Source organism: Dendrobium catenatum, unplaced genomic scaffold, assembly GCF_001605985.2.
Source record: "Dendrobium catenatum unplaced genomic scaffold, ASM160598v2 original_scaffold_37698, whole genome shotgun sequence".
Lineage (NCBI taxonomy): Eukaryota > Viridiplantae > Streptophyta > Magnoliopsida > Asparagales > Orchidaceae > Dendrobium > Dendrobium catenatum.
In genome coordinates, this window is record NW_021356156.1 from 200,329 (window position 1) to 227,276 (window position 26,948).

Here is a 26,948-nt window from a genome sequence, read left to right on the forward strand (position 1 = left end):
TATATGTTTTAAGCCCGATTTTAAAACGACTTCATAATCATTTTCTGCATTCGAGTCAATTAGCATGCATTGCATTAGATATAAATTAAAAGAGTCTAAAATTTTAATTACATTTTGCTCTCAAGCATAATTTACTTTACATAAGTGGAGGGGCCAATTAGAATTTATCTTAGATGTCGGCTCCCATTTCCTCAAAACTTAAACAACATCTCTACCCATCTTTCATAAAGAGATCGGCCACATGATTTTAAAGCGATTAGGTGGTAGTTGGCTCCCCAATCTAGGCCGGGGTAAGTCCAAATTTGCACTTCATTAGATAGGTTAATTTCACTACTTTGTAGTACCCAATTTAGATTTAGGTTATGAGGCAGATTTTTAAAATCTTAAGTCCTCACTTTCCAAAAATATAATTCCAATTTTTTTGATAAAATGCTAACTAATATAAAAACTTTCTCCTAAAATATAAAACCCAACATATGGTAGACTGAGGTTGCCTCTGAGCTTCTCAGAATTCGGCACCTCCTACTTTTGTTTCTTTGACTTGTTAAAAACTATTCAACGTTGAGCCTTCTCATTGAAAATTTCTACTTCTTTCCTTGTCTTTTACTTTGTAATCAAATGGATATGAAATCGCTACTTTAATCGAGAGTTTTCTTAGGAGTATCCCTCTTAAGATGTAATTAACTATAGGGGCAAGCCCTTATAGGGATTTGAGTACTCCAGATTAAAATAAACCTTATTTTATTCCTATAAAATAAGGAAAAAATTTTGGGAACGTAAATGTCTTTTAAAAATTCATTTATAATTTTAAATATACTTGTAAAATACAAATAATATAACATTTCACTTATTATATTCGATCTTATAAATGAGGAATTTTATAAAACCCATTCTTGTTTTTAGATGTCTTAAAGAATGTTATGTTCATCTTTTAAGATGATATAATGTTCTCCTTGTTACATCTAATCAAAAGGATGGATGAATTTTCAAAACCCTATTTCTATTTTTAAACACATTCTATATAATTGAATGTTCATCTTTTGAGATGATATGTTATTCTTTGAATTATATTTGATTATAGAAATATCATTATTTAAAATCCTATTTTGATATTGAATCAATTATAGAATATTGTGCCAACCTCCCAAGATTGTACTTTATTCTCAATGCAATATTCGATTACAAATAGGAGAATATCGAATCTGCATAGCGGTGTTAAAAATTTTCCCCCAATCCAATAATTTTGTTATAATTTTTTATAGTTTCTCCAAAATGGCACATTTATTTCTATATTTAATTAATGATGCTTCTTATATAGCTAAACTTTTGTATAAAGAAAATTATTAGAAAATGTATTGCCATTCATAATAATTTCAAATAAAGGAATTAAGATTTATTTCATACTTTTAAAAGATCTTATGAATTTTTTTGGACAACTAATAATTTCAACTCTGTATTATCCTTGAATTGATTGTCAAATAGAAGTTGTGAATAAATCCTTTGGAAATTTATTGAAGTGTTTACTAGGTAAGAAACTTAACACTTGTGGCTTGCATTTATTTCTAAGTTTGAATATAATATCACTATCTCTATGATACTTAAGATCTTATGACTTATTCATAACTCTTAGAAAGCTTGGAGCAAATACATATCTCTTGAAATTACCTTATATAAATTATATTATTAATATTGAGAATATACTAGTATATTAGGGACTTATTAAGTCATAAAAGATAACTATATTTTAAGAAAACCAAGTCAAAATTGACAAGTTTCACTTACTTCACAGCTCTTAGATATTGATAACATTATTTCAGATTGGCACTCCCCAACAATGGATGCACCATTCAAATTCCTTAATTGATGAAAAAATTAACCTCCTTCAAAAGACACTTAGATGAATAAAGCGGATCCATACAAACATGCCCCTAAACTGCTGAAGGAATACATGAACTATAATTTTATAAAGTACTTTGAGGCTTGGTGGAGTTAATGCAACATCAACATAAAGCCTAAGAACAAGATTAAAAATCAAGGCACTAAATCAAAATTATAGTTTTTTTTTTCATGCCCAACACTCCAAAAAAGTTTATGGACAACCCCTCTTCCCTTCTAAATCAATAAAGAATAATAATTTGAGGTCCTTTGATGCATAGGTAGTCACACAAATTAAAGAACTTAAGATCTTAAAGATTGTTTTATTTCAAAACAACTCTAGATATCTTATTTGGCTAAGACAATTATTTTTTCTAGTGGAAGCTTTAAATTTTATAATGATTTATTTTTTATAGTCAAATAAATAATAAATCCATATAATAGTAGTTTATTAGCTCATTAGGCTTTCCAAACTTAGCTTGGCTAAGAAAATACTTATAAATAGGATTTTATTTTATACTTTTAATTTCATTGAATAAAATTTATCTTTTGCATGTTCATATTCAATGTGAAAAGGCTTCTTGATTGCTCTACTCTTTGATAAAGCTTAGTAGCTAATCTCCTACTGCTTTTATCAGTTATTATAATTGTTCACTCCTACTCCTCTCTCCTAACACAATTTCCCTCTCATCCATGGAAGGCTCCAACAAACCTAAATCATAGCCTCCCTCAACCACATGACAACTCCAACACCTTAAAAAGTTTCCTTCATATTTCCCCAGAACCCTTACAATTTTTCAAGTCTCAAATCCCCATTAATCTTAAAATATCCTACCCAAAGGTCGCGTAGAAAGATAATTTCTAAATGTGAGCAAGAGGAATGCAAAATTCACAACTCTTTAAACACTAATTCAAACCTCACAAAAAATACCACTATTAGTTTTGCAACATCCCATACCATTGATATAGAATTCCTCATCCATTGCCTTAGTTAAGAACTTACTCTTTGAAAGCATAAAGGTTTTACCCTCAAATCTATTCAAAATCCTAAATATCCTTTTTTTTCTGCCACCATCCTAAAGAGACACCAATCAAGCTATTTTCTTCACCATTAAAGATCATATATATATTTCAACGTTACTTCTCTAATTATGTTAGTGGTAGAAATATCACTATGACTAACTCAAAGGCTCAAAGGAAAAGAATTAAATTAGGACTTCTAGATCTAAATGTCTCATATTTGAAGATTTACCACTAGAGTTTTTGTCACACTCTAGAATCTAATGTAAAAGAATTTCTTTTATTCTCATTCCTCTTCATACTATTATCTTTTTAATCTCATTCTATTCATTAATCACACCCCGAGATCTAAAGTGAAAGAATTTATTTCTTTAAATCTCGGGGTGTGACAACTTTTACCTCTTAGAACTATTCAACCTACTAGAGATTTGTGTAGAAGGGTTACTTATGAAAAATATTATGAAGAACATAAAAAAGATAATATTAAGAAGAAGCCTAATTGTAGCCTTTAGTTTATTCATCTCTAAGGAAAGATGGGAGTTGGTTTGGGCTTTAATGTCAAAACTCAATGACAAAAAAATTATCATACATAAGTTGCATAAATGTAGGTTTGATGACATGTTGGATATTGTTGGTGTAACTACAATCTTTTGCAGATTAATCTTTGAAATAAAAGGCAAATAAATAAAATAATTTTTTAAAGCTAATTATTAACTATATAAATGGATTTTTATACCTTTTTAGTTGTCAAATATGTAAAGACAATAAATGAACAATTCTTTTGAATCTTAATATTTATTTTGATGGTATTATTTTCTATTGTTTGAGTAAAGGGGCCACTTTCCTTACCTTGTGATGGTTTATGATTTTGCATGATGGGAAACTTCTCCTTAATCTAAAGAGGAGCTTATTTAAGATTTTATTCCTTCTTTAGTTTTATTATCTTGAGTGGGGCTTATTATGGGCCATGTGACATTTCAATCTACATGTGAATCTCTCAAGCCTATTAATATTGATGTGGCTTGACAGGGACGTTTGGTTTGTTATTATTATTTTTTTTTATTATTTTATGAATACTTAAAATATGTAGGATGCCATTTTTTTTTATTATTTATCATCATCAAAATAATGACCAAATTGAAATTCTTAAGGTTCAAGAACTACTAAGTGATGCTTTGTAGGTGGTAAGGGTCAAGTTCAAAATTCCTACTCAATGACCTAATTTGCATAATAGCACTATCAATAGACCTACTTGCATGAGTTCCATTAAAATTTCTACTTCCTATCAACCTGCATGCCTTAATTCAGTTGGGTTTTCAATTATTTTTTACGGTTGAACTTTTCAGCCAATGAACATCCATCCAACTTTGTATTCACTATAAGAACTATACATTTAGGTTTCGTTTAATACAACTTTATTATTATTTTTTAAAATAAAATTTAGTACAAAATTTTCTAGTCAAAAAATTTTATATATAAAAAAAAATATTTTAAAAAACAATAAAAAAACTATCCCAAACAAGACCTTAGCATTCACCTTTTTGCATTTTTGAGTTATTTGTAGTGTTGATCATATCCTATCTTTTTATTTATACACTTCAAAACAGTTCAATGATGTTTAAGGATATGCGACAAACACATGGAAAATGTTCAAAGCTACGTTATATAGTCCTTACCATCCAAATGATTCTCTTTCCTAAACGTCAACAATCAGAATTATGATATTTCAAATCCAATAACTTGCATTTTCCTCCTTTTGAGGACCCGTTTAATCAATCTTTTACATATGTAAGGACATTGAGAACCAGTTGTCAAAACAATGATTGAGGAAACGATGTAGAAACCCCTTCCAGAAAGCAGATTCTAAAAAAAAAGGAAAAAAATTAACTCAAATGAGATGTTTTGCAACAACCATAATGCATAAAACAAGTAAATCACATTACCAAACAATCCATAAAAATTCTCTAATCACTGAAGTTAAGAGAGACAAATTATATACTGAAACTTTCCAGCGATGAATCAATCAAGAAATTTCAACAATCAAAAACAACACCTTTAATCTGTAAAGCTGCAGCCACCACAGCCTACCTAATCCTTTTAATTTTCTTTCATGCATGTTTCAATTATTACGTGATGGATATATTAGTTGCTAGCTCACTTTTTATGACGGAAAAACTGAAAAAGTATATGGAAATATAAAGAGGCATGTGTAGCAGCTGATTGATTTGTTACAATCAACCATTCATCTCCCCTTCTCTGTCCTTTCTTTTTGGACAATGATTCAAGTATAATGGAGGAGAATGGCATCTAATTATTAAAAGAAAAAAAAAACTTTTGGTCCCCATAACAATGCTGAGAACTTTTTTTTCAAATAAAGATATCTGTTGCATTTGGTGGTCCCCTTAGTCCTATAGGCTGATATGGATGAAAGATTTGCTGGAATCTTCACTTTGAAGGGTAGAAAAAAGAAAAAAGCAATGTGACGTTCTAACCACCATGTAATATGGAAGTACTTGCAAGTGGTCAACAGTTCAGAAAGCTCAAACTGAGTTTGTCAGAGATAATTCAAACCATAATCATTAAAACCATCTCTGCATGTAATTTTTTTTCCTTGGCTAATAATTATACTTTAAACAGCTCATATAATACATACTTAAGGTCTTGGAATAAGTGTAGTTCTCTTTGAACACTTCCACAACAAGATAAATGATAAAAAAAGGACAACAGGCATATCAAAAAATATGAAGCACAAGGTTTACAGATCATACCTCATTTCCCTTGATTGTAAGCTACATTTTGCAGCTACATATGCTCAGCACAACCATTTAATTTAGATAAGAATTTAGGGAAATGCATTTTTCATGATTTTAATGGGAAATATCAATACAAAATACAAAGCATTTAAATAGCTGGTGCGACTTCATGGATAGAATTTGCTCTTTACAATATTTGATTCATCAATTTAAAAATTAGGACGACTAAGGCTTCGTTTGGGACAGCTTTAGTGCTGGTTTTTAAAATGACTTTTTAGTAAAAAAATTTAAATTCAATAAGTTTTTGTACAAAAAAGTTATTTTAGAAAACAAGAAGAAAGCCGTCCCAAACGAAGCCGAAAACAGGTATCTGCTGAAAGCATTACCCTTATGCCCTGGGAAGGGGTGCTGTTCTTTGCCGAGCAATCTCTTGGATCTGATCTAATGTCAGGAAAGCAGCACTGTTCTCAAAATTAGCACTTTCCATTTGTTTATGGAGCTGCACCAAGGTAATCAGTGGGAAGAAATCAACCAAAAAGAAACAATTGAAAGCCAGATAAGAGCATCATTTAGCAGAAGACAAGAGCAAGACCCAGTCCCTAGAAATTTAAATTCAGCATAACACAAGCAGAAGAACTCAAACGCGGGGAGGAAAATCTGCCAATTCATTTATTTTTTCGTTTATTCTAACATCTCTGAACCTTGAACCCACGTCCAAAGTTCTCCGTAGCCCTCACCCCACAAAACTCCACTTCCATCATTTTTAAGTCTCTTAAGAATGAAATTAGAGTTTTTTTTTTTTTAAATTGAAAAATTGAGAGAATCCCGTTTGAAAAACATGTCTTCTATGGATCTATTTGTTTTTCTGTCCTCTTAGCCGTTTGGCCACAATTTATAAATTAAGAAAATAAAAAACACTTATAATCCAAGTTTTAGTTTACATTTTTTCTGTCTCTCTACCTGTACTATTTTTACTTAAGTGTAAAAGTGCTGCTATTGCTTTGGATTGGCTCTGAAGTTTAGCAGAATTTTGTGTGGAATCAAATTGTGTCGATCAATCAAATTGTAATGTTGTCTCAGACCCCAATACCGTCAGGCAAGCTTGCTAAGGGGTTGTAGGGGGGAAGTGTCCTTCCTGCTTGGGATTCAGATGCCTTTCTCCACAAAAATTATCTTTCCGTATGGTGTTACAACGCCATTGCACCATACACTTGAGTGTTGCGGTACTATAGTCACTGGTTGGAATCCGAGATTATAGCGCTGTGGCGCTTTAGTCGACAATGCCATGGAGTTGCTTGGTGGACTAAACAATAGAGATTGTTTTCAATGGCTTAAAAGGTTTAGGCTTCAGCTAATTCATTCTTCGATTTTGAATTACCTCTATTACTATCTTAGACTAGTGTATATCCCAAAAGTGCTTTCAAGAAAATAACTACAGTTGCATCCAAATTCTTATTCAATGATGTCAATGCAAAGAAAATTCATATTATTTTATGGCAAAAAACTAACTCTTCTCAAGAAAAAAGGAGGCACTGGTATTACCTCCATCTCTACCCTTAATATTATTTGCAAATAAAAAAATATTTGAAGACTCTTCAATACCTCCAACTCATTTTCTCTTTGGTGTAATGGCTCCTCTGGGTCCATCTAGAATCAGAAAGCACGTGAACTTATCTATAGTTGGAATGGCAATCCATTGCATCCTAAATGCATTATTGGCTCTCTTTTTATCTTGGAGATGGTTCATCCACATCTTTTTTTAATGACCACTAAATAAATGGGAGGTCCGAAATAGATATTATGGCTGTTCATGATTATTGTTTGTGTAATCTCCCAGCTGATGCTAAAGCTTAACACTAATATCACCAATGGGTCTTGGCTGTTATCGGATCTAGTCTAAGAAGTTTACTCTTTAACTATATAAAGGAGACATTACAATTTCTACTGGTAGTGATAAATTACTATGAAAAGGGAAATATTCTTTTTTATATTTTTGAAGTTACAAACGTCCTTTTTTGTGAACAAATTAGATGACCCTTGGTCCAGATGCAATTGGTTCAAAGGTTGTTTTTATTAAACTCCCTCACTATAATTAGATGGTATGCTTTCGAGAACTTAAAATCATAAACATTTTAGGAACAAGAGATAAAAATATCCAAAGTAATTGTGTGTTTTGTAATTTGGAATATGAAAATCATACTCTGTTTTGGGAGTATGCACGTTATGTGGCAGGTTAGGAAACACATTTCAAAGGGGCAATTTTTTCTCTTCGAAGCATCCCAGCAACCTATTTTAGAAGCTAGCTCTTTCCAACGACATTATATTACAAAGAGGTTTTACTGTCTTATTGTGGGTGCACTAGTTTGCAGCATTTGGCGTGAGGTTGCACAGAAAGTACAATTCCTATCAAGTTTTTCTTTTTCTCAAAATTAGGCTTTAGTCAGCCCTATGATCACAAATAGAAAAAAGAAAGACTGGCTTTCCAAGGAGTCTAAATTACTTGATTCTTGGAGCCTTTGTGACGGTCTAATCAGGCGAATTTTAAGTTCTATGAATTTTGAATTTCAACTTTTTTTCTATTTGGTTGTTTTCTCTTCTTGCTCTAGGTTTGCTGCTCTTGCTATCTGCAAAATATTACATAGATTTTTCTCTGTGCTTTCTCCGTTGAAAAGTTTCTGTGGTTGTACTTAGTATTATTTTGGGTGTGCATTGTGATGCTTCGGATCTCTTTTTATTGCCAATGGTATCTGAACATTACCTATTAGTCATTCATTCAAAGAGTATTTTTGCGACTCGTGGATACTTCTCTCTGATTTCTCGTTTTCAATTTTTTTTCTCTAAGAGCACTATTCAATATTTTGGCCAAGCTTCTGTTGCCTACGATTTTCCTTTCTCCACTGATGTTTTTTTTTTTTTTTTTTTCTCATGGAGTTGCAATCAATGGGGGAGAGTTTTGGGCATAGGTTACGACGTGATACTAATATTTCTCAAAAGCAATTTGGATTCATGCCAGGTAAGCCTACGATGGAAGCAATACATTGAGAGGTTTTATGGAAATATACAATAAGGAGGATCTACATACAATATTTATTGATTTAGAGAAAGCATGCGATGAAGTTCAAAGAGAAGTGCAATGGAGAGTTCTAGGAAAGAAAGGGGTTAATAATGCTAATATTCAAGTCATTAAGGATATGTATATGTATGCATGAGCTATTACTTGTGTTCAAACACAAAGGTGGTTTGACCAAGTATTTTCCTACTTCAGTTGTATTAAATCAAGGATCAAGTTTATGCCCATATCTTTTTTGCTTTAGTATGGATGTTCTTAATAGATATTTGCAAGAGGATGTACCCTGGTGTATGATTTTTGCTGATGATATCTTCTTGTTGATAAGACTACATGAGTTTAAGGTAAACTTGAATTATGGAGATCGACCTTAGAGTCTAAAAGTTTTTGTTTTAGGGGATCTAAAACCAAATACATGGAATGTAACTTTACTAGTAATAGATCTAGTGGGGGATTATGACTTTGGGCGATCAAATCATTAATAAGAGTACATGTTTTAGATATCTCGGGTCTATTGTTCAAAGTGATTGTGAAATAGATGGGTGTTGACACCAAAAATATATCTAACGAGCAAAACAAACAAGTCCAATGAGTTCGACGATTGTTCAATGATGCGCTGTATGAATAAGATTGACATACGCCTATGGCTTGCAAAATCCCTCATAATGACTTCCGATCATGAAATAGAGTGCAATTGCGATTGGAACATCAAAATTAGCCAAATAAAACCTCTCACAGGAAAATCAAGCGAATGCGGTGGAAAATATTAAATTAAATGCACGATGATACAAGAGGTTGCCCGAATGACTTCTGTTTGCCAAACAGACTATGTGAGCACTTCTAGAATGTCCCAAAACATAAGAAAAGAGATCCATATTGTCTGGTCCCTATAATTTTAGGAAAATAATTAAATATAAATTTAAAAAAAAATTTAAAATAGAAATACTTTGATAACTGATTTTGTCCTTTTTGATAAATCAAAGAAACAATTTTTTTCTTTTATTTAAAATAAAATTAATAATAATAATAAACTAATATCCTAACCCTAACCTACTCAACACAATACTCCCATATTACTCTCAAACATCAACCGCTACCGGTTACCTTCACACGCTCGTCAATCGACGTCCCAAACCAACTGACGCCTCCAAGTGTTATCGCTCCATCACTTATTCACTAGTTTAGCATGCGTAGGTATAACCATTGTTTAAAATTGTGCAATATGAGTCTCGTCTTGAGGCTCGCCTCAACATAATTCCAGTGAAAAATGACTTGAGGGTTATACCTCGAGCTTTTTTATGAGGCTTGCACATCAACTTGTCTGAGGCCCCCCTTGAGGTGCGGCTCACCATATTGGCGTGAGAGGTACACCTCACCCAATTTATTTATTTATTTATTAAAATTTACATAAATCCTAAACTAAAGCCCATAACAAATCATACATTCATGCACCCCTAAGCCACAACAACTTTCTATCAACCAGAACTTCATAGTTCAATAGAAAGTTAATATATTATTATTTAACATATTATTTGGCTTGAGGGTTATACCTCGAGCTTTTTTATGAGGCTTGCACATCAACTTGTCTGAGGCCCCCCTTGAGGTGCGGCTCACCATATTGGCGTGAGAGGTACACCTCACCCAATTTATTTATTTATTTATTAAAATTTACCTAAATCCTAAACTAAAGCCCATAACAAATCATACATTCATGCACCCCTAAGCCACAACTTGCTATCAACCAGAACTTCATAGTTCAATAGAAAGTTAATATATTATTATTTAACATATTATTTGGATATTATACAAAAAATATTTTTGACTTTGAATTTCACTTTACGCATATTTAGAATTTTAAGGCTTACACCACAAAACACCCTGGGCTTAGGCCTCGCCTTACGAAAGAAAAATGTCTCCATACCTAATTGCGTATATTTTAAACCTTGGGTATAACAATGCTAACCCTAAAAACACTAAAACTCATAATGATATGATCGACGCAATGTGAGCACTCCCATGAATGCCCTTCTGGGTGTGTCAGAAAGATCCTCGGCAGCAGCATTTGCAACATTGGGATTGAATCCTGCTTGTCATACATTCAGCGCAACAAGTAGACTCTTATGCCACACCCTCTTAGGCGTGGTGGAAAGAAGCTCATCGATGGTGTTTGTGATGCAATCGGTAAACTCATAAGTGGCATGCTCGTCACTGCAAGGATAGGCTATTGCCCACCCTTTCGGGTGTGGCATGTTGAACTTCGTCAGTGGTGAGTGTGACATGATTATTTTTAATTAACACAATTTTTCTCATGCAAGTACCCTATCATGCACTTCCAGGTACGGAGGAGTGCGCGAAAGGTAGACAGTTGTCTTCACAACCGGCGAACTCCCGAATTGCTTCCGATCAAACTGTCGTAACGTCCGATCCGACTGGAAGGACGAGTCGTCGAAGGAGCTACGTCGAACAACCACTGAGGAGTCGGAGGAGAGAATGAGAGCTTGCGGGGAAATGAGCAGAGAATTCGGGAGTGTGCGAATGACGGGCTCGATCTCATTTTAATGCCGAGATCGAACGTACGTGAAGAGACGCCGATATGGTGTAGGACATACGAATCGCGGATATTGTGGGCTGTCGTGGGGAGAGCGACGTGCAAGCAGGTATGGTATTTTTTTGTTTCGTTTATACAGAGAAGGGTCAACAGCAATCGGTAAACTCATAAGTGGCATGCTCGTCACTGCAAGGATAGGCTATTGCCCACCCTTTTGGGTGTGGATGTTGAACTTCGTCAGTGGTGAGTGTGACATGATTATTTTTAATTAACACAATTTTTCTCATGCAAGTACCCTATCATGCACTTCCAGGTATGGTAGGATTTGAAATTTGGCGGTGGTGTCACCCAACACCAATCTGGCATGCCCTTTTGGGCATGGTGGGTAGGTCCCAGCACCCCAAAATTTCCATCAAATGGGAGAGACGTCAAGAGGCTGTCAAATTTTCAAATAAATTTTCGTGACTTGGAAGTTTTTTTGCAGAGAATAGAACAACTAAAAACTTGCACTACAATGAACATGAAAATTGCAATGTAGAAACATAATAATAATGAAAAAATTTAAATATATAAATATTTGATGACTAGCAATCAAAAGTGAAAAATTAAATATGTAAAGTATAAAATGATTTTTACAGAGTTTCATGCATCAAAATATTAAGATGTGCACTGGTTTTAACATACTCAATATGTATGAAATGTACAAGTTCAATCAATCCTAATCCTAACATAAAGCTCTTATAAAATTGGACAAGGTCTTCTGAAACTTACATCTCTTCGTACGTGTGTGGCATCCATACATATAAAGAACCCATCATAATTATAGACACCCCTGATAATTGATTATGGTGCTTTATATACAGTATAAATATGAGAGCTATAGCTGTCAAAAGGTCATATAGCCACTGCCCTCATGACCTGTGCGAATGTGAAACTAAATGTATAAATTCATTATGGGTACTAGAGTTTCATTAAAATTCTAAGCCTAAGCAATTTGGAGGAAAATTCTAAGGTTTTGGGATACTTCTATAGAACTTAAGAGGTGATTCACTAAATTCTAAGAGCATGCTATATGGAAATTATGTTGTATATGTGTTCATAACCTTTACGTATTCTTCTAAAATACTTCCTTTCTAGTCATTGGATCAACAATCCTACATACAAACGTACAGAAGGCGAAGGAGAAAATTCATAAAAAAATGCAAAATATCAAAATGCAAAAGCCAAATTTACACAATTGCCACTGCTAGGTAGTTTACAAGACGACATTTAATCTCTATTGTATGTATTGAAATTCTTACAAGAATTATCATATTCATCGTAAAATTGCCTTCCTTGCCATCATATCTACAATCCCACAACATGCAAGTGAACAAAAGGCAAAATCCCAAAACTCTTAAAATTATGAATATGAGGGAAAAAAATCAAAATTCACAAAATCGCCACTTGCACGAGTTTTGTAAATAAAATTTCAATTTCTAATATATATTGCTTCAAAATTCATGCAAGAAAGTCAAATGTGAGAAAAGTGATCAAATCTAAATATTTTTAAGATATTTTTATGTATTTTGAGGTAGTCTCCAAATCCCACCAAATTCACCTCAATAATCATGCAAACGTAATTAGCGCATCGGATGTTATATACAAATATCGCACGAGTACATTAATAATCATGCAAGTGCATTATGCATAAATAATAAAGTAAATAAATGCAATATGTGCATGCACTAGAAGAGCTCGTACCCGCATGTGCTCCATCCATTGTACAAAACTCTTAAATCTATATGCCTGAGAATATTGCGCGAGTTAAAATTAAAATAGTCACATATATACAATAATCCCCAAAATCAGTGTCTAACCTAAACCTCTGTTAGCAGAAAAATAGAGTTGATAAGATTCAAACTACAAAAATGAAATTATTTAAAATCATTAATGATGATGGTGTGATAGAAAATCTCAATAAAAGGTGATCCCATATTTTCCAGATGCCTCCCAAATTCTCATGCAAAAGTATAAATATTTAAAATGACTTTAACATTCCCTTAATGATAGCCGTGCTAAATGTAAATCTCAACCAGATGAGACCCTTCTTTCAAAATACCCTGAACCTTAATGGAAAATACCAATATATTTAAAGTGATTATAACATAAACCCGATGATGATCATGTTGAATGTAAATATCAACCGGAGAGATCCAAATACATTTAAAAGAAATGTCTCTAAATGCCAAAATTTGAAGTTGCAACATTCAAATTCTAATAAAAAATTAAAAAAATGAAATTAAGCCACTAAAAAAACTTAAAGTAAAAAATTAATTCGTCTTCCACAACCGTTTGTCGGAAGTGATAAGTTTGAGAATAACCTCAGCTCATAAAGAGCAAATATCACGTCGGATGCATGATGATACTCAAGTGAATGAGTGATTTTGCTCGTAGACAAGGTTTAAAAAGGCAAAATCATGAATCAATGTGTTTTGCCTTAGCAAGATGAGGGGCAAGCTTTGAGGCAAATCGAGGCGGATGATTCAAAAAAGAAAAATAAAAAAACATATGAACATAAAATAATTCATAAAAATAAAAATAAAAAACATCAGCATATTTATTTGATTTATCAATATAAAGATATAAATTACAAATCTTAATATTAAATGTTAATATAAAATAAAAGTTTGAAAGGAGATTCAAAGTGAACACTCATTTAAAATTTAAATACAACATAAAAATCAAAATCTACGGCAGCCTCATCCTTAATTTCATATTCTTCATAATAACTCTTGTATGTAATAATTATATAATTCTTAAATTCTATCTCATTGTCATCTTTTAAACCTTTTTTAATTTTCACTTTTTTTTAAACTCATATTAATTAACATTGCATTCAATGTAATGTAAACTAAAGCAAAAAATTAATAACACAACAAAATAATCAATTATATTTGAATCACCATTTGATATTTTTGTTAAGCTTGAACTCCACTTTGCTAATTTTTTTTTAAATTGATTGTGAAGTAAAAGTTATTACAAATTTAGTAGTCATTTTAATATTAGCATTAAGATCTTTATTCTTCTCATCATCAAATGAGTTCTTCCATTTTCAATTTCACCAGCAAGCTCCTGTTGATGCTTCCGATCGGATTGGAAGAGGCGAGGTCGAACGGCAATGGTAGAGGTAGGATCGACTTCTCCCTCTCTCTCTCTCTCTCTCTCTCTCTCTCTCTCTCTCAGCTTGGTGAGATCGGGATGGGTAGAAGTCGGGTGAGGCTAGGGAGCTCGGAGCTTCGAGTTCGACAGAGATCGAAAGAGGAAGCTCGGTCAGCAAGGTAGGTCTTCCTCTCTCTCTCTCTCTCTCTGCGGGATGGAGGAATCAGGATTTGATTGGAGGAGGGATCGGACAGAGACGAAGAGTGAGGAGGCTGGGGTCGTGGCTTTCGTGTGGGATTCGCGAATGGGAGAGCACTCCTGAAGGCTTCACTCGAGCGGCTTTTAAAGGCCTCAGAAAGGAGCGATCGAGGCTGGCTACGGGATTTGCGGCTGTTTTGACGCGAGCGGCGCCGAATGCACAGGGATTCAGCGGGATTTGAGCGGGATTTGCTGGCAGGTTTCATGGATCTGATAGGTATGAACCCCTTTTTTTTGTTCTTTTGGGTATGACATGAGGGTCAACACTCCTTAGATGGTTTGGTCACATAAAATGCTAGCCTGGCGATGACCTTATTAAAAGAGTATATATATATTAGATTTACCATATGTTAAGAAAGGTAGAGATATATTTAAAAAGATTTGATTATAAAATATTTAAAATGGTATTTTATTTATTATGTTTAAATAATAATTTAACTCTTAACAAGACACAACAACAACAACAAAAACAACAATCCTTTATCCCACTATGTGGAGTCAGCTACATGAATCCTTTTCTCCATTGTATCCTGTTAAGGGTCAAATTCACATCTAAATCTAATAAAGAAAGATCATTTCTAATATAATTCCCATCTTCCGACTGATGTATTTCTCTGATATTATTTGTAACAGCCCAAACTCTCAACCATCAAAATATTGTTCTCTTTGACCTGATAGCCTCATGAATGTATCCCCTTAGTGAAACATCTTAGGAGGTCACCCATCCTAGGAATGCTCCAATACGAGCATGCTTTACTTAGGAGTTTTTAATGAAACTCTAACCATTACATTAAAAATTACCTCGATGCTTAAGAGTTGAGCTTTAATTTCAAGGGGTTTCACATTTCCTTTCCTTATAGCATTGTCCTCTTAATAAATCACTATGCATAAGCAGGAAGTCGGTGTTACGCCTCTTGCTGTGAGCAGGAGTCTTCCATCCGGTTCAGCAAAATTGGACCCAGCAAAAAGGGAGAAAGTTCGATCCCCCTGTGGGGCCCAGAAAATATTTAATTCAATATGCAAGAAAAAGAAATAGAAGGAGAGAGAATTAGGAAGTCTTTAATTATAATTTCGGTAGGGGGGAATCGATTTAAGCAAGAGACCCAAATCAAATTCAAGTTGAGGGAAACAATTAAGGAAAGGGGTTAATTTAGGAGGGAATTTGGGAAAGCCAATTTAAGGCTAATTATATTATATTTTATACATTTATTTTTGTTGTTGTAGCTTTTCTTTGAGAGTTTCATAGCGTCGTATAAGGCTTGTGGGAGAGCCGATCTACTTCTCTCGAATAGTAGATCAATTGTATCTTTTATTATTTTTTGGAGAAAAAAAAATCAACCCTCATATTTGTGTAATGCAATTTCTTCATCTCTATTTTGCTATTTTTGCTTTCAAAACACATCAAAGTGGTATCAAAATGAGGTTTTATAGAAATGGCAGCAAAGAAGGTCGATGCGTTGGAAGGCGAATTAGAACAAATCAATTCTGGGATGGAGGAAAGGTCATCCACCATGGAAGGAAGGTCTTCAACCATGGAGAATCGGATGGAGAGCCGATTTGGAGGGATGGAGGAGATGATGAGGAAGCTCATTGAGTGCTATCAAAAGCTCCATTGGTGGTTTCAAGTGCTAACCCTCAACATGATTTGACCAGAATTCCCTTGATTGAATCTAAAGAAAAAGAGATCGGACAGGAAGAGTTCGGCAAAGAGCGTTCATTTCATCAAAAGCCACCTCCTAGGGCTCCGGTAAAGGGTGGAATAAGAGTTTCGGATGGCTCCATTGGTGGTTTCAAGTGCTAACCCTCAACATGATTTGACCAGAATTCCCTTGATTGAATCTAAGGAAAAAAAGATCGGACAGGAAGAGTTCGACAAAGAGCGTTCATTTCATCAAAAGCCACCTCCTAGGGCTCCGGTGGGAGATAGTAGGAAGGGAGCTTTATGGTGGAGGTAGTAGGATGACCGACCACTATGGGAGGTCATTTGGACAAGGGGAGTGGACAATTGGAGAAGAAGGTAGATGAGCCGAGCCAAGCCATAGGTATCGAACAATGGGAGGCGGATGGAAGAAGGGTGGGATGGTCACCCTCGATACATGGGGGGTACCATTGGCAGAAGAGGAAGTTGGGGTAGAGAAGTGAAGGTGAGGAAGTTGAAGATGTTTGTAGTCGAAGGGGAGGATGCCCATGGGTGGGTATACCATATAAAGAGGTATTTTGCAGTGAATGTGTTAAGAGAGGAGGAGAAGGTTACAGCCGCAGGATAATGTCTGGAGGGAAAGCTCTCGCTTGGTTATAGTGGAGAGAGGCTAGATATCTAATTCGTTTGTGGGAGGAGTTTAAGGATTGCTTGTTGGAATGTTTCCGAGCCATTTAGAAAGGAGGCCTACACGAGGAATTCCTTTCCTTGATGCAGAAGAGGACTGTCATGGAGTACAAGAAGAGGTTTGAGTTGTTGTCAGGGAGGATGAGGGGATTTTCTAACACAGTGTTGGAGTGAAATTTCATGAAGAGCTTCAAGCCCGATATACGAGCGAACCTTCGATTACTGAGGCTTAGGGGGTTGAAGGATATGATGGAGCTAGCACATATAATAGAGATTCGGAGGTAGATGGAGAAAAGTAGTAAGAGTGGGGTTGCAGAAGGCTCTTACAAAAGTACCTCAACTTCATTGGCACTGAGACCCCAGATTGTATCATTTCAGCGGGAGGGACTAAGGGAGAAGAGTGGGGGAGTTTGCCCGAGGGCTAACTTCAAGAGCCTCACAAAGGCGGAGGTGCAAGATAAGAGAGCGAAAAGTTTGTATTTTGTTGTGATAAGAAGTATGCACAGGCCATCGATGCAAGAACCGCACACTCCAAGTTCGTCTGGTTTACTCCAGGTTCGTCTGGTTTGTGAGGAGGAAGAGATTGATAGTGAGGACCTAGTGAAGGAAGTAGAAGAATGAAGAGAACATCTACACACTGAAGTGACAGAAGTGTCCCTAAATTTTGTGGTGAGATTTATTCCAAATCACACTATTGAGGTGAGGGGATAGATCGGAGAGCAACCAGTGATGGTCTTGGTGGATAATGAGGCTACTCATAACTTCATCTCCAACCAGGACGTGGACCAGTTGGGATTCAAGTTGGTGGATAAGGGAGCCCTGGAGTTATGATGGGAACGGGAAAGGTAGAGAGGAGTAAGGGGATTTGCAGGAGGGTGGTGCTGACACTCCAGGGCATATAGATAGTGGACATTTTCTTCCCTCGGATTTGGAGAGCACTAATGTGATTCTAAGGATGAATTGGTTATAGGTGATCGGGGAGACGAAGGTAAAATGGAAATCTCTAACTATAAAGATTCATGTGGAGGGGGAGAAGGTGATATGCTACGAGAAGATGTCAACCTATACAAAACCATGATTTTACTCAAAACCATGATCAAGGCGATATAGGGTTTAGGATTGGGCAACATGGCGGAGCTATAAAACTTGGAGAAGGTTCGAGACTCAGAGCCTGCCAAGATCCTTGATGGTGTATGAAAACTTCTGCAACAATTCTCTGAGATTTTTCAACATACTAGCGGATTACCGCCACCCCAGGAGCACGAGCATGCCATTTCCTTGAATGAGGAGCTTCTCCTATCAATGTCAGACCATACCAGTACCCGCAAATTTAAAAGGATGAGATAGAGAAGCTTATCAGAGAGATCCTTAAGGAAGGAATAATCAGGCCCAGTGTGAGCCCCTTTTCCAGCCCCACGTTACTGGTGAGAAAGAAGGGCAACTGTTAAAGATTTTGGGTGGATTACAGGGTCCTGAATAAGGAAACTATGCTGCACAAGTTTCCTATCCCCATAATCGATGAGCTATTTGGACCGATTGTTTTCTCCAAAATTAACTTGAAATCAGAATATCACCAAATCAGAATGAAGCAGAGGGATGTGCACAAGACAGCTTTCAAAATTCATGAGGGTCACTACGAGTTTTTAGTAAGGCCTTCCGACCATACCAACACTCTAGCCACCTTTCAGTCCCTCATGAACTGGGTTTTCCAATGTTACCTCAAAAAGTTCGTCTTGGTATTTTATGATGGCATACTGATCTACAATCGTACAAAGACAGAGCATTTGGGTCACCTAAGGACTGTACTGGAGACTTAGAGGGAGCACCAGTTATACGCCAACCTATAGAAATGTTCTTTTGCACAATCATGGGTGATGTACTTAGGACATGTGGTGAGCAAAGCAATGGTAGCAGCAAACTAGCCCAAGATTGAGATTATGTTGGATTGGCCATAACATAAAAACTTGAAGGAGTTGAAAGGGTTCATAGGGCTCATCGGATACAATCAAAAAAATTATGCGAGGGTATGGCACGATAGCATGGCCACTAACTGAGCAACTGAAGAAAGACAGTTTCAATTCGGCGGTGGAGAGCACTAACATAAACCTTCAAGCAGCTAAAGAAATCCATGACCAGTGTGCTAATATTAACACTTCCGAACGTCAACAAATTATTTGTGGTGGAGACAGATACATCAGGATATGGACTAGGGGCGGTGCTTAAGCAGAATAATCGACTCATTGCTTAATTCAGGATCAAGTTCATATACAAGCGAGAGCTGATGGCGATTGTCTTAGTCATCCATAAGTGATAACTTTATTTGTTGAGGTGACATTTTATTGTCACAACAGACCAAAGAAGTTTGCAGTCTCTAATAGAGTGGAGGATGATGACTGAGGAGCCTCGGTAGTGGTTGTCCAAGTTGTTAAGATATGACTTCTAGATTTAGTATCGCTTAAGATTGGAGAACAAGGATGCGGATGCATTAGCATGGAAGACTGACGAGGAACAATTGACAACTCTACCGATACCTATGGTCCTAGATTAGGAAGCCCTGAGAGAAGAGAGTGAACAGGATGAGGGTCTGAGGAAGATCATAGCCGATTTGTTGCAACACCCATCCAGTCATCCCGATTACACGCTGAGGAGCCCGATTACATGCTGATGGGCACCAAGCTACTACATCCGGGATACATCCCCAAGCTATTGCAGGATTTTCATGGCAGGACAGTTGGAGGACATTTAGAAGCTCAAAAAACCTACAGCCGGCTATCAATAGAACTATACTGGGTGGGGATGCACCGCGTTATAGAGGACTAGGTAGAGAAATGTGATGTGTGTTGGATGCAGGAGTACTTGGCCATGACAACAGGAGGGTTACTATAGCCACTAGCTCTGCTAGAGACTATATGGGAGGTAGCGGCAATGGATTTCATCGAAGGGTTGTCGCGTGCGAAGGGATTTTCAATGATATTAGTAGTAGTGGACTGTCTAAGCAAGTATGCACACTTTATCCCTCTGAAGCAACTAACATCGCAATCTCTGTGGCTAGTGTTTTTATACAAGAGGTGATGCGATTGCATGGATATCCAGAATCTATTATATCAAGTAAGGACAAGATATTTAAAAGAGAAGCATAACATATCATCCACAGACAGATCCCCAGACCAAGGTAATCAACATAAGTGTAGAGACCTATTTGAGATGCTTCGTCTCAGATGTGCTGAAGAGTCGGGCCAAATGGATTGCTTGAGCCAAATATTGGTAAAACACATCATACCATTCAACAGCACAAACCACCCCTTTCAAGATTCTCTATGGGAGAGATCTACCTCATTTGATTCATTATGGGCATAGAACTACACCAATATCCAATGTAGATCAGTATTTAGAGGAGAGGGACAAGGTACTATCTGAGCTCAAGATATTTGTTGAGGGCCCAATAGATAATGAAAAGGAAGGCAAGTGAGTACAAAAGAGAAGTCAACTTCGAGCCCGAAGATATAGTATACTTAAGCTAAGACCCTATAGGCAAATGACACTAGCCAAGACGAGGAATGATAAATTGTCCTCATGATACTTTGGTCCTTATGAGGTTTTGGAATGCATTGGCACAATGGCTTATTGATTGAGGCTTCCATCTTCATCAACACTACAACCAGTATTTCATGCCTCCCAGCTGAGGCGAGCGATAGGAAATCACACACCGTCTTCATTACCCTCAACTTTGTCAGAAGATATGGAGGACAATTTGGAACCCCTGACAGTAGAAGGGGGCCCGTCGAGGAGAGAGAGGGGCGCATGAGGTACCAATCAAGAAGAAGGAATTGTCGGAGCATGAAGCTACTTAGGAACCATACGAGATGATTATGAGATAGTTTTCATCCTTCCACCTTGATGATAAGGTGTGTCTGGGGGAGGGGGAGTACTGTTACACCTCGTATAGTGATCGGGATTCTTCTGTCCAGTTCAATAGAACCGGACCCAACAAACAGAGAGGCGGATTCGAACCCCCTTGTGAGGCCCGAAATATATTTAATATGCAAGAAAGAGAGATTTAGGAAGGTTTTAATTATAAATTTTTTTTAGAGAAGGGGAGGGGGGTTGATTTAATAAAAAGATCCAAATCAAATTCAAATTGAGGGAATCAATTAAGGAAAGGGGCTAGTTTAGAAGGGAATTTCGGAAAGCCTATTTAAGACTAATTATATTGTATTTTCAGTTTATGTATTTTTTTTCTTCTGTACCTTTTCCTAGAGAATTTCCTAACGGTGTCTTGGGCTTGTGGGAAAGCCGATGTATCTCTCGAATAGTAACTCAGTTGTATCTTTTATTATCTGCTGAAGGAGTAATAAAAAATCAGCCCTCATATTTGTGTTCCAGCAATTTCTTCTTCTCTATTTTGCTGTTTTTTTTTTTCCAAAACACATCAGTTGGCAACTAGCATTAGCTTTGTGTCTGAAAAGATTTGCCTAACAAACAGCAACAAAGAGCCTGTCAATTAACAATTTGAATTTAAGCCAATTCAAATCCTTGTCATGATTTCTCCGAGGCATCTAATATAATCTAGTTAGAGGACTGAATGAGCAGGAACAATCAAATTTCAATTCAAGCCGAAGTTGACTTTTAAATTTGATCCAAACATTGGATGAGCCAAAAAACCACAATATCCAATTGAGCTTGGCTTGTCAGATGACCCATTGATTTTGTTTTTTATCTAGTTTCAATTGAAGAAAAAACACAATCCAATTTTCCAGTGATCTTCGGTCTTGCAGTTGGATTTGCTGCCTTACAGGTAATATGGGTTTCATGACTTAAGCATTAATTGATGCAATAACTGGACACAAAGAAAGAGGATTACCTTTTCCAAAATTGCTGATTGATCGTCTGGGTGAAACCTGCGAATAGTCTTAAGCATTTCCAATTGCTACAACTTTTTTAACGGTTAGTCATTTTGTTAACAATGTATTTTATAAAAAAAGATGAGATTGCAACTACCTGCTCTTGAAGTTTCTGCTGATGATGCATTTTATCCACAAATTCATCCGGTTTGAGTTCAGCCTCGTCAATGGCCATCTCTTCCCTGTCAGTTTTGCAGAACGATGAATTTACTTTCATTTGACACTTGTAATGCATTATGCTGCAGAATAAATTAAAAAAAGATATAAAATAATCAAAATTCACTTTTTCAGAAGGATGCTAAGAAATAACAAAATTTAAAGTGGAACCTACCAATACATTCTGCAACAGATGACCAATTGTTCCTCCATTCTAACTGATATTTATGCAGAATGATCGCTAGCATGACCTCCAAAGCCATAATGTTTAACTTTTTGTAAAATGCCAACCATATTCCCATGGACTGGAACGAGTTTGGCGAGCATTATACCTTAGCGTACACAACACGAAGGCGACGGCGTTGCGACGAAGAGGAAACCGGCGAGGGGTCAGAACACAAAAAATCTCCCTTTCTTTTTTTTTTAGTTTCCTCTCCTTTTTTTTCTTTTTCTTTTTTTTTATACTAATACTAATAGTGATAATAATATTAGAGAGAGAGAGAGAGCTGCTAAGTGGGAGAGAGCAAATGGTAGAGAGTAAAGGATAAAGAACTCGAGAATTCTCTGTTAAAGAGAAACTAGAAGTGAAACAGAGATTTTGGTTGTACCAGTTGTTGGGTGTGGCGGCTGGATGGGGAGTTCAGTTGTAGTGAACTTAGTTTAGACGGTGGCTGCTGTGTAGTGAAGTTGGTGGCTGGGTAATAAAGGAAAGGGAGGAGTTTGGGTAGCTATAGGGTGTGAAGGCTAGTGTGGGTTTAGGAGAAAGTGAAGTGGCTTTTTGGTCAATTATGTGTTGTAGTTGAAAGAAGGAGCAAAAGGAGGAGATGTGTGGGTTTGGAGTTTGGATCTGCTGTGTGAGGCAAGAGCAGGTGTAGTTGTGATTTTGAGCACATGTGAATGGGAGTAGGAGAAAGAGAGGGCCAGGTGCTAGATATGAGAGTTGGGAGATCGGCTTTGGGAAGCTGTTGCAGGAGGGAGAGGAGTTGTAGTGGTCTAAGGTTGAAGGCTGCTGGAGGAGGGGTAGAGGAGTTCGGCCTGCAGTGAGGAGTAAGATGAGCTTTTCTATTTTTTTCTATTATATATATATATTACATTAAAATTATAAAATTTGAATTAAAATATCATTCAAAATAAACAAGAGTTAATCAATTCTCGTATAGTTACTCGTAAATCGCGCAACTCAATTTGCATGATGTTGCCTCGACCAACATGCGGCCATTTTGCTCATGCAATAACCAACAATATGAGCATCCGGGACAGGTATTTTCGACATTACAGATACAACAGCAAAGTTTGTTTTGCAAACGGACGCCATTCGGACAATGACGCACATCATCACATCTGCAGACCTTCATCTTCGACCTCCTTTGCTAAATTAATCGCGAGAGGTCTTCATTCAGATAAATTTGACATCCCAAACAGATCAGTGCAGTCCGTTTGAAAATTGGAAGTTATTTTGTCAGCATCGCTCCCGCAAGCTACCTCACGCCCGCAAACGGTAGTTTTCATCACTCTTTCATCACATGATCGAGCCAATTTTCGTCTGAGCAACTCTTTGACAAATTTGGCATTCTGAATGCAATAATGAAATCCATTTCACAATCGAGTGAAGTTTGAGCGGTTCTTCATGCCCACAAATGGTTGCCAAACAACCTCGTCTTTTTTTGCATTGACCATGACATATGTATGGAGGTCAACACTTTCAAGAATAAAGAGGGGTTTTTTGAATTGCAACGAACGAAGAACACTATTTCCAAACGATCTCCATAAATTTTGATTTGAAATTTTGATGTACCATAAAAATTTATATATCAAAATGATTTATTCTACTTACTATACTCATTTATTTAAACCTCAGTTGGTAGAAACAATTTGGTGACTGCACTCTAGAATTATAGCATTTTGATGTTAAGGTTTTGAGATTAACATGTTCTTCATCTAGATGTGAACGCAACTGAAGCACGTACAATTAAGTGCACATTAAGAAATGAAATCATCAAACACTGCTAAGGATGATATTCTTAATATACATCATGTATAATAAGAGACTTAAAGATAGAAATTTGACAAAATGGTTGAAAAATGATGAAAACCCTTTAATTATCAAGATATGTGATGAAGACCCTTTAATTATCAAGATATGGCATCGATGAAGAGTAATTCTTATATGATGAAATGGAGATAATACCATTTGAATTATGAGAATAAGATTTGAATATTGATTTCTTTGATAATTATAGAAACAAAGAATCTGCATCCACCACAACCCACCATAGAAATAGCTAAAAAGAAAAGGTACATAAAAAGAATTTATTTTGTTAAAGCTTATTTGCTTAGAAGTATTGCTCTCATCTTTATATTGATAAAAAAAAAATATTTGAGAATGAAGAAAATGACTAAAATAGATGATGAGGCATTGGACTCTACAAGTGATGAGGCAGCGGAGATAACAAATCATTATAATGACAACTCAAATGAAAATCTCTTAGTAATAACAGCGCAAATGACTTCTGAGTTGTTATTCTATTATATTTATTTATAAATGAATATGGATGATAAAGGAAGTGAGAAAAGAGTTTAAAGTTGAACTTCACGACTTGATGTTATATGATACTTTTATGCAATTCATATATTTTATGTTGTTTTGTATTTTTGATATTTTCATATTTGAATTTTAATTCTATTTAATATAATTTATCACTTGTTATTTTATGTCTTGTGAAATTTTTTTTTCATTTACATGTCAGTTTGTTAATTCATAGTTCAATAAGAAGTTAATTCATCTTTTAACATATTACTTGGTTATTATATAAAAAAAAATCACTTTAATCTATTTTTTTAATTTACGCATTTTTTTTTTATTTCAAGGCTTACACTTCAAAATGCCTTAAGGCTTACACCTCGCCTCATGGAATACCCAATTGTGTTATTTTAAACTTTGGTGGAAAACTCCTCCACTGTGAGCGATTCTAGGGAGGGAAGCCAAAAGATTGAGGATGCGAGAGCAAGGTTCGCTGGTGTATTCTATAATGCACACCCCGCCCCCCACCACCACACACAAAACAAATTTGCTCCCCAACTGCACTTCAAGTCATATCTCCAACAAGCCCAGAATTGGCGTCGCCACCTCAACGACACCTGGACCTACGACGACCTCTTCAATGTTGCCTTTCTCCATACTGGCCTCCCGAACAATGCCCTAGCCTACGCTAACCTCCCCTACATCGTTGATGACAATGAGTTTAGTTAGGAGTGATGGCGGAAGCTCGATACCCTGAGATACTTTGATAATCAATTCAATAACATTTGATCCTCCAGTCAACATCATCAAAAGTTCGTCAACATTTAAGCCTAAAACCTTTAAGGGAACAAACAGTAGTTGATCTTATGGTGCTTTCCCCCTGCACTTGTTGAAGGCCACCCACTACTTCAAAGTCGTCATCTCTTGATCACTCCGCAGACGCTGCAATGACTAACTCGAGGATACAAAAAACTATTGACTCTCTCATAATGGGTATTTTCCTTTTTTAGCAAACTGAATCTTGGATAACTAGATTTGTCTTTTTCACGCTTACTTGTCACAAGAAGAGCCCCATGCAAAATCATTTCTAAGGGGATAAGCTCCCCAATTTCATCATCACGAGAACATAGCGAGGAACTCACCTCGATGTCCTAAAGCTCATAGGTTCATTATCCACATCCACAATAATGGTCACCCTTACAAGAGCTATTAAGGCATCAACAACGGGCAGATCGTCTCAAAAGGCAACAACTGCCTCATTAATAGCAATAGCACCTTCCTAGTCTCAACCCTTGCTTTTTTTGCTGGAGGGGAAGCGACGATCTCCGCAGACCCAATTAGCTATTTGGCCCCTCCCACATTCATCTCCTTGCTAGACGAAGCCGTAGCTACCTCAAAAACCTTCTAATAAGATGAGGCAGCTCGCCCTATGCAAAACACCACATTCTTGGACATCATTTTGCGAGCACAAATCTTTGAAGGAGATACATCTCACAAAGTAATCGTCAATTCTCTTACAGCAACAAACAAAGAAATCAGCATTCTGAGGTATAGAATCCACAATTTATAAAAGAGCACCATATGGAAATTACGCCATTACAACGTAAACATCATAAAGTCAGCATGGTTCCCGAGACTATAGTAGAAGTAGGATAGTATTTTTACATTTATATCTCCACTCTCGTTAGGTATTTGTTGTTAATATTATTCACTCGTCCTTCTCACAGCTCGCTTGTCAAAGCCCGATTGAATTGGGGAACTAAAATGTATATCCCTAATTGCCTTCTTAAGAGTCTTCAGAGGTAGTTAACCAGGTTGTGACGTGACTACTAGAGGAAGTAGCCCAAGGAGAGGGTGCCACTATACCGTATCCACTCAGTAGCTCGCCCTACACTAGATGACCTGAAGGTGCCTCGCCAAACAAATGGATTATCTCTCATTTTAGTCAAGCTCTTACCCTTTAAGCCTGTCGAACACATTCACAAGAAAGAATCTACCGTAGTGACATTCATTCATTCAGCCATAACTCATGCCAGTCTTAGAAACTCATCATCTCCGCCTACACCTCAACTCACGTCATCAACCGGTTGACACCGAGCCTCTTATGTCACTCACCAATATCACAAGATAACTCTCCGACTACATGACCATCTCCTCTCAGGAATCGCACTATACCCACTCGCCCCTTTATGAGCTTGCCTAACGGCGGACAGCTCACTAGATAGTTTACTTCACCTTCCCGGGCCCAATCAAGAAGTGCTACGTATCTTAAATTATCATATAATGTTGTCCGGATATTTATATGTAACCTATATTTATGACTTTTTGCGTAGTCTTTCATGTAACATTCAAAACCCTACAAGGGGTGATGAGGAACCGTTG

At 36.3% G+C, this 26,948-nt stretch overlaps 1 protein-coding gene across 2 annotated transcripts in view; it reads right to left on the minus strand.

Moving 5' to 3' along the window:
- Positions 1–4,535: 4,535 nt before the first annotated feature.
- The window catches only part of LOC110100422, a 35,080-nt gene continuing 12,667 nt past the window's right edge, over positions 4,536–26,948 (minus strand). The window contains exons 5-9 of one of the 2 annotated variants that reach the window (XR_003699482.1): positions 21,987–22,071; positions 21,850–21,915; positions 6,035–6,147; positions 5,664–5,717; positions 4,536–4,758 (exon numbers count right to left, since the gene is read on the minus strand). Coding sequence is in view for 1 of the 2 variants with exons in the window: in XM_020827922.2 (XP_020683581.1) it covers positions 6,037–6,147; positions 21,850–21,915; positions 21,987–22,071 (262 nt within the window). In the remaining variant the exon portion in view is untranslated. The other variant, XM_020827922.2, reaches the window with a different exon arrangement.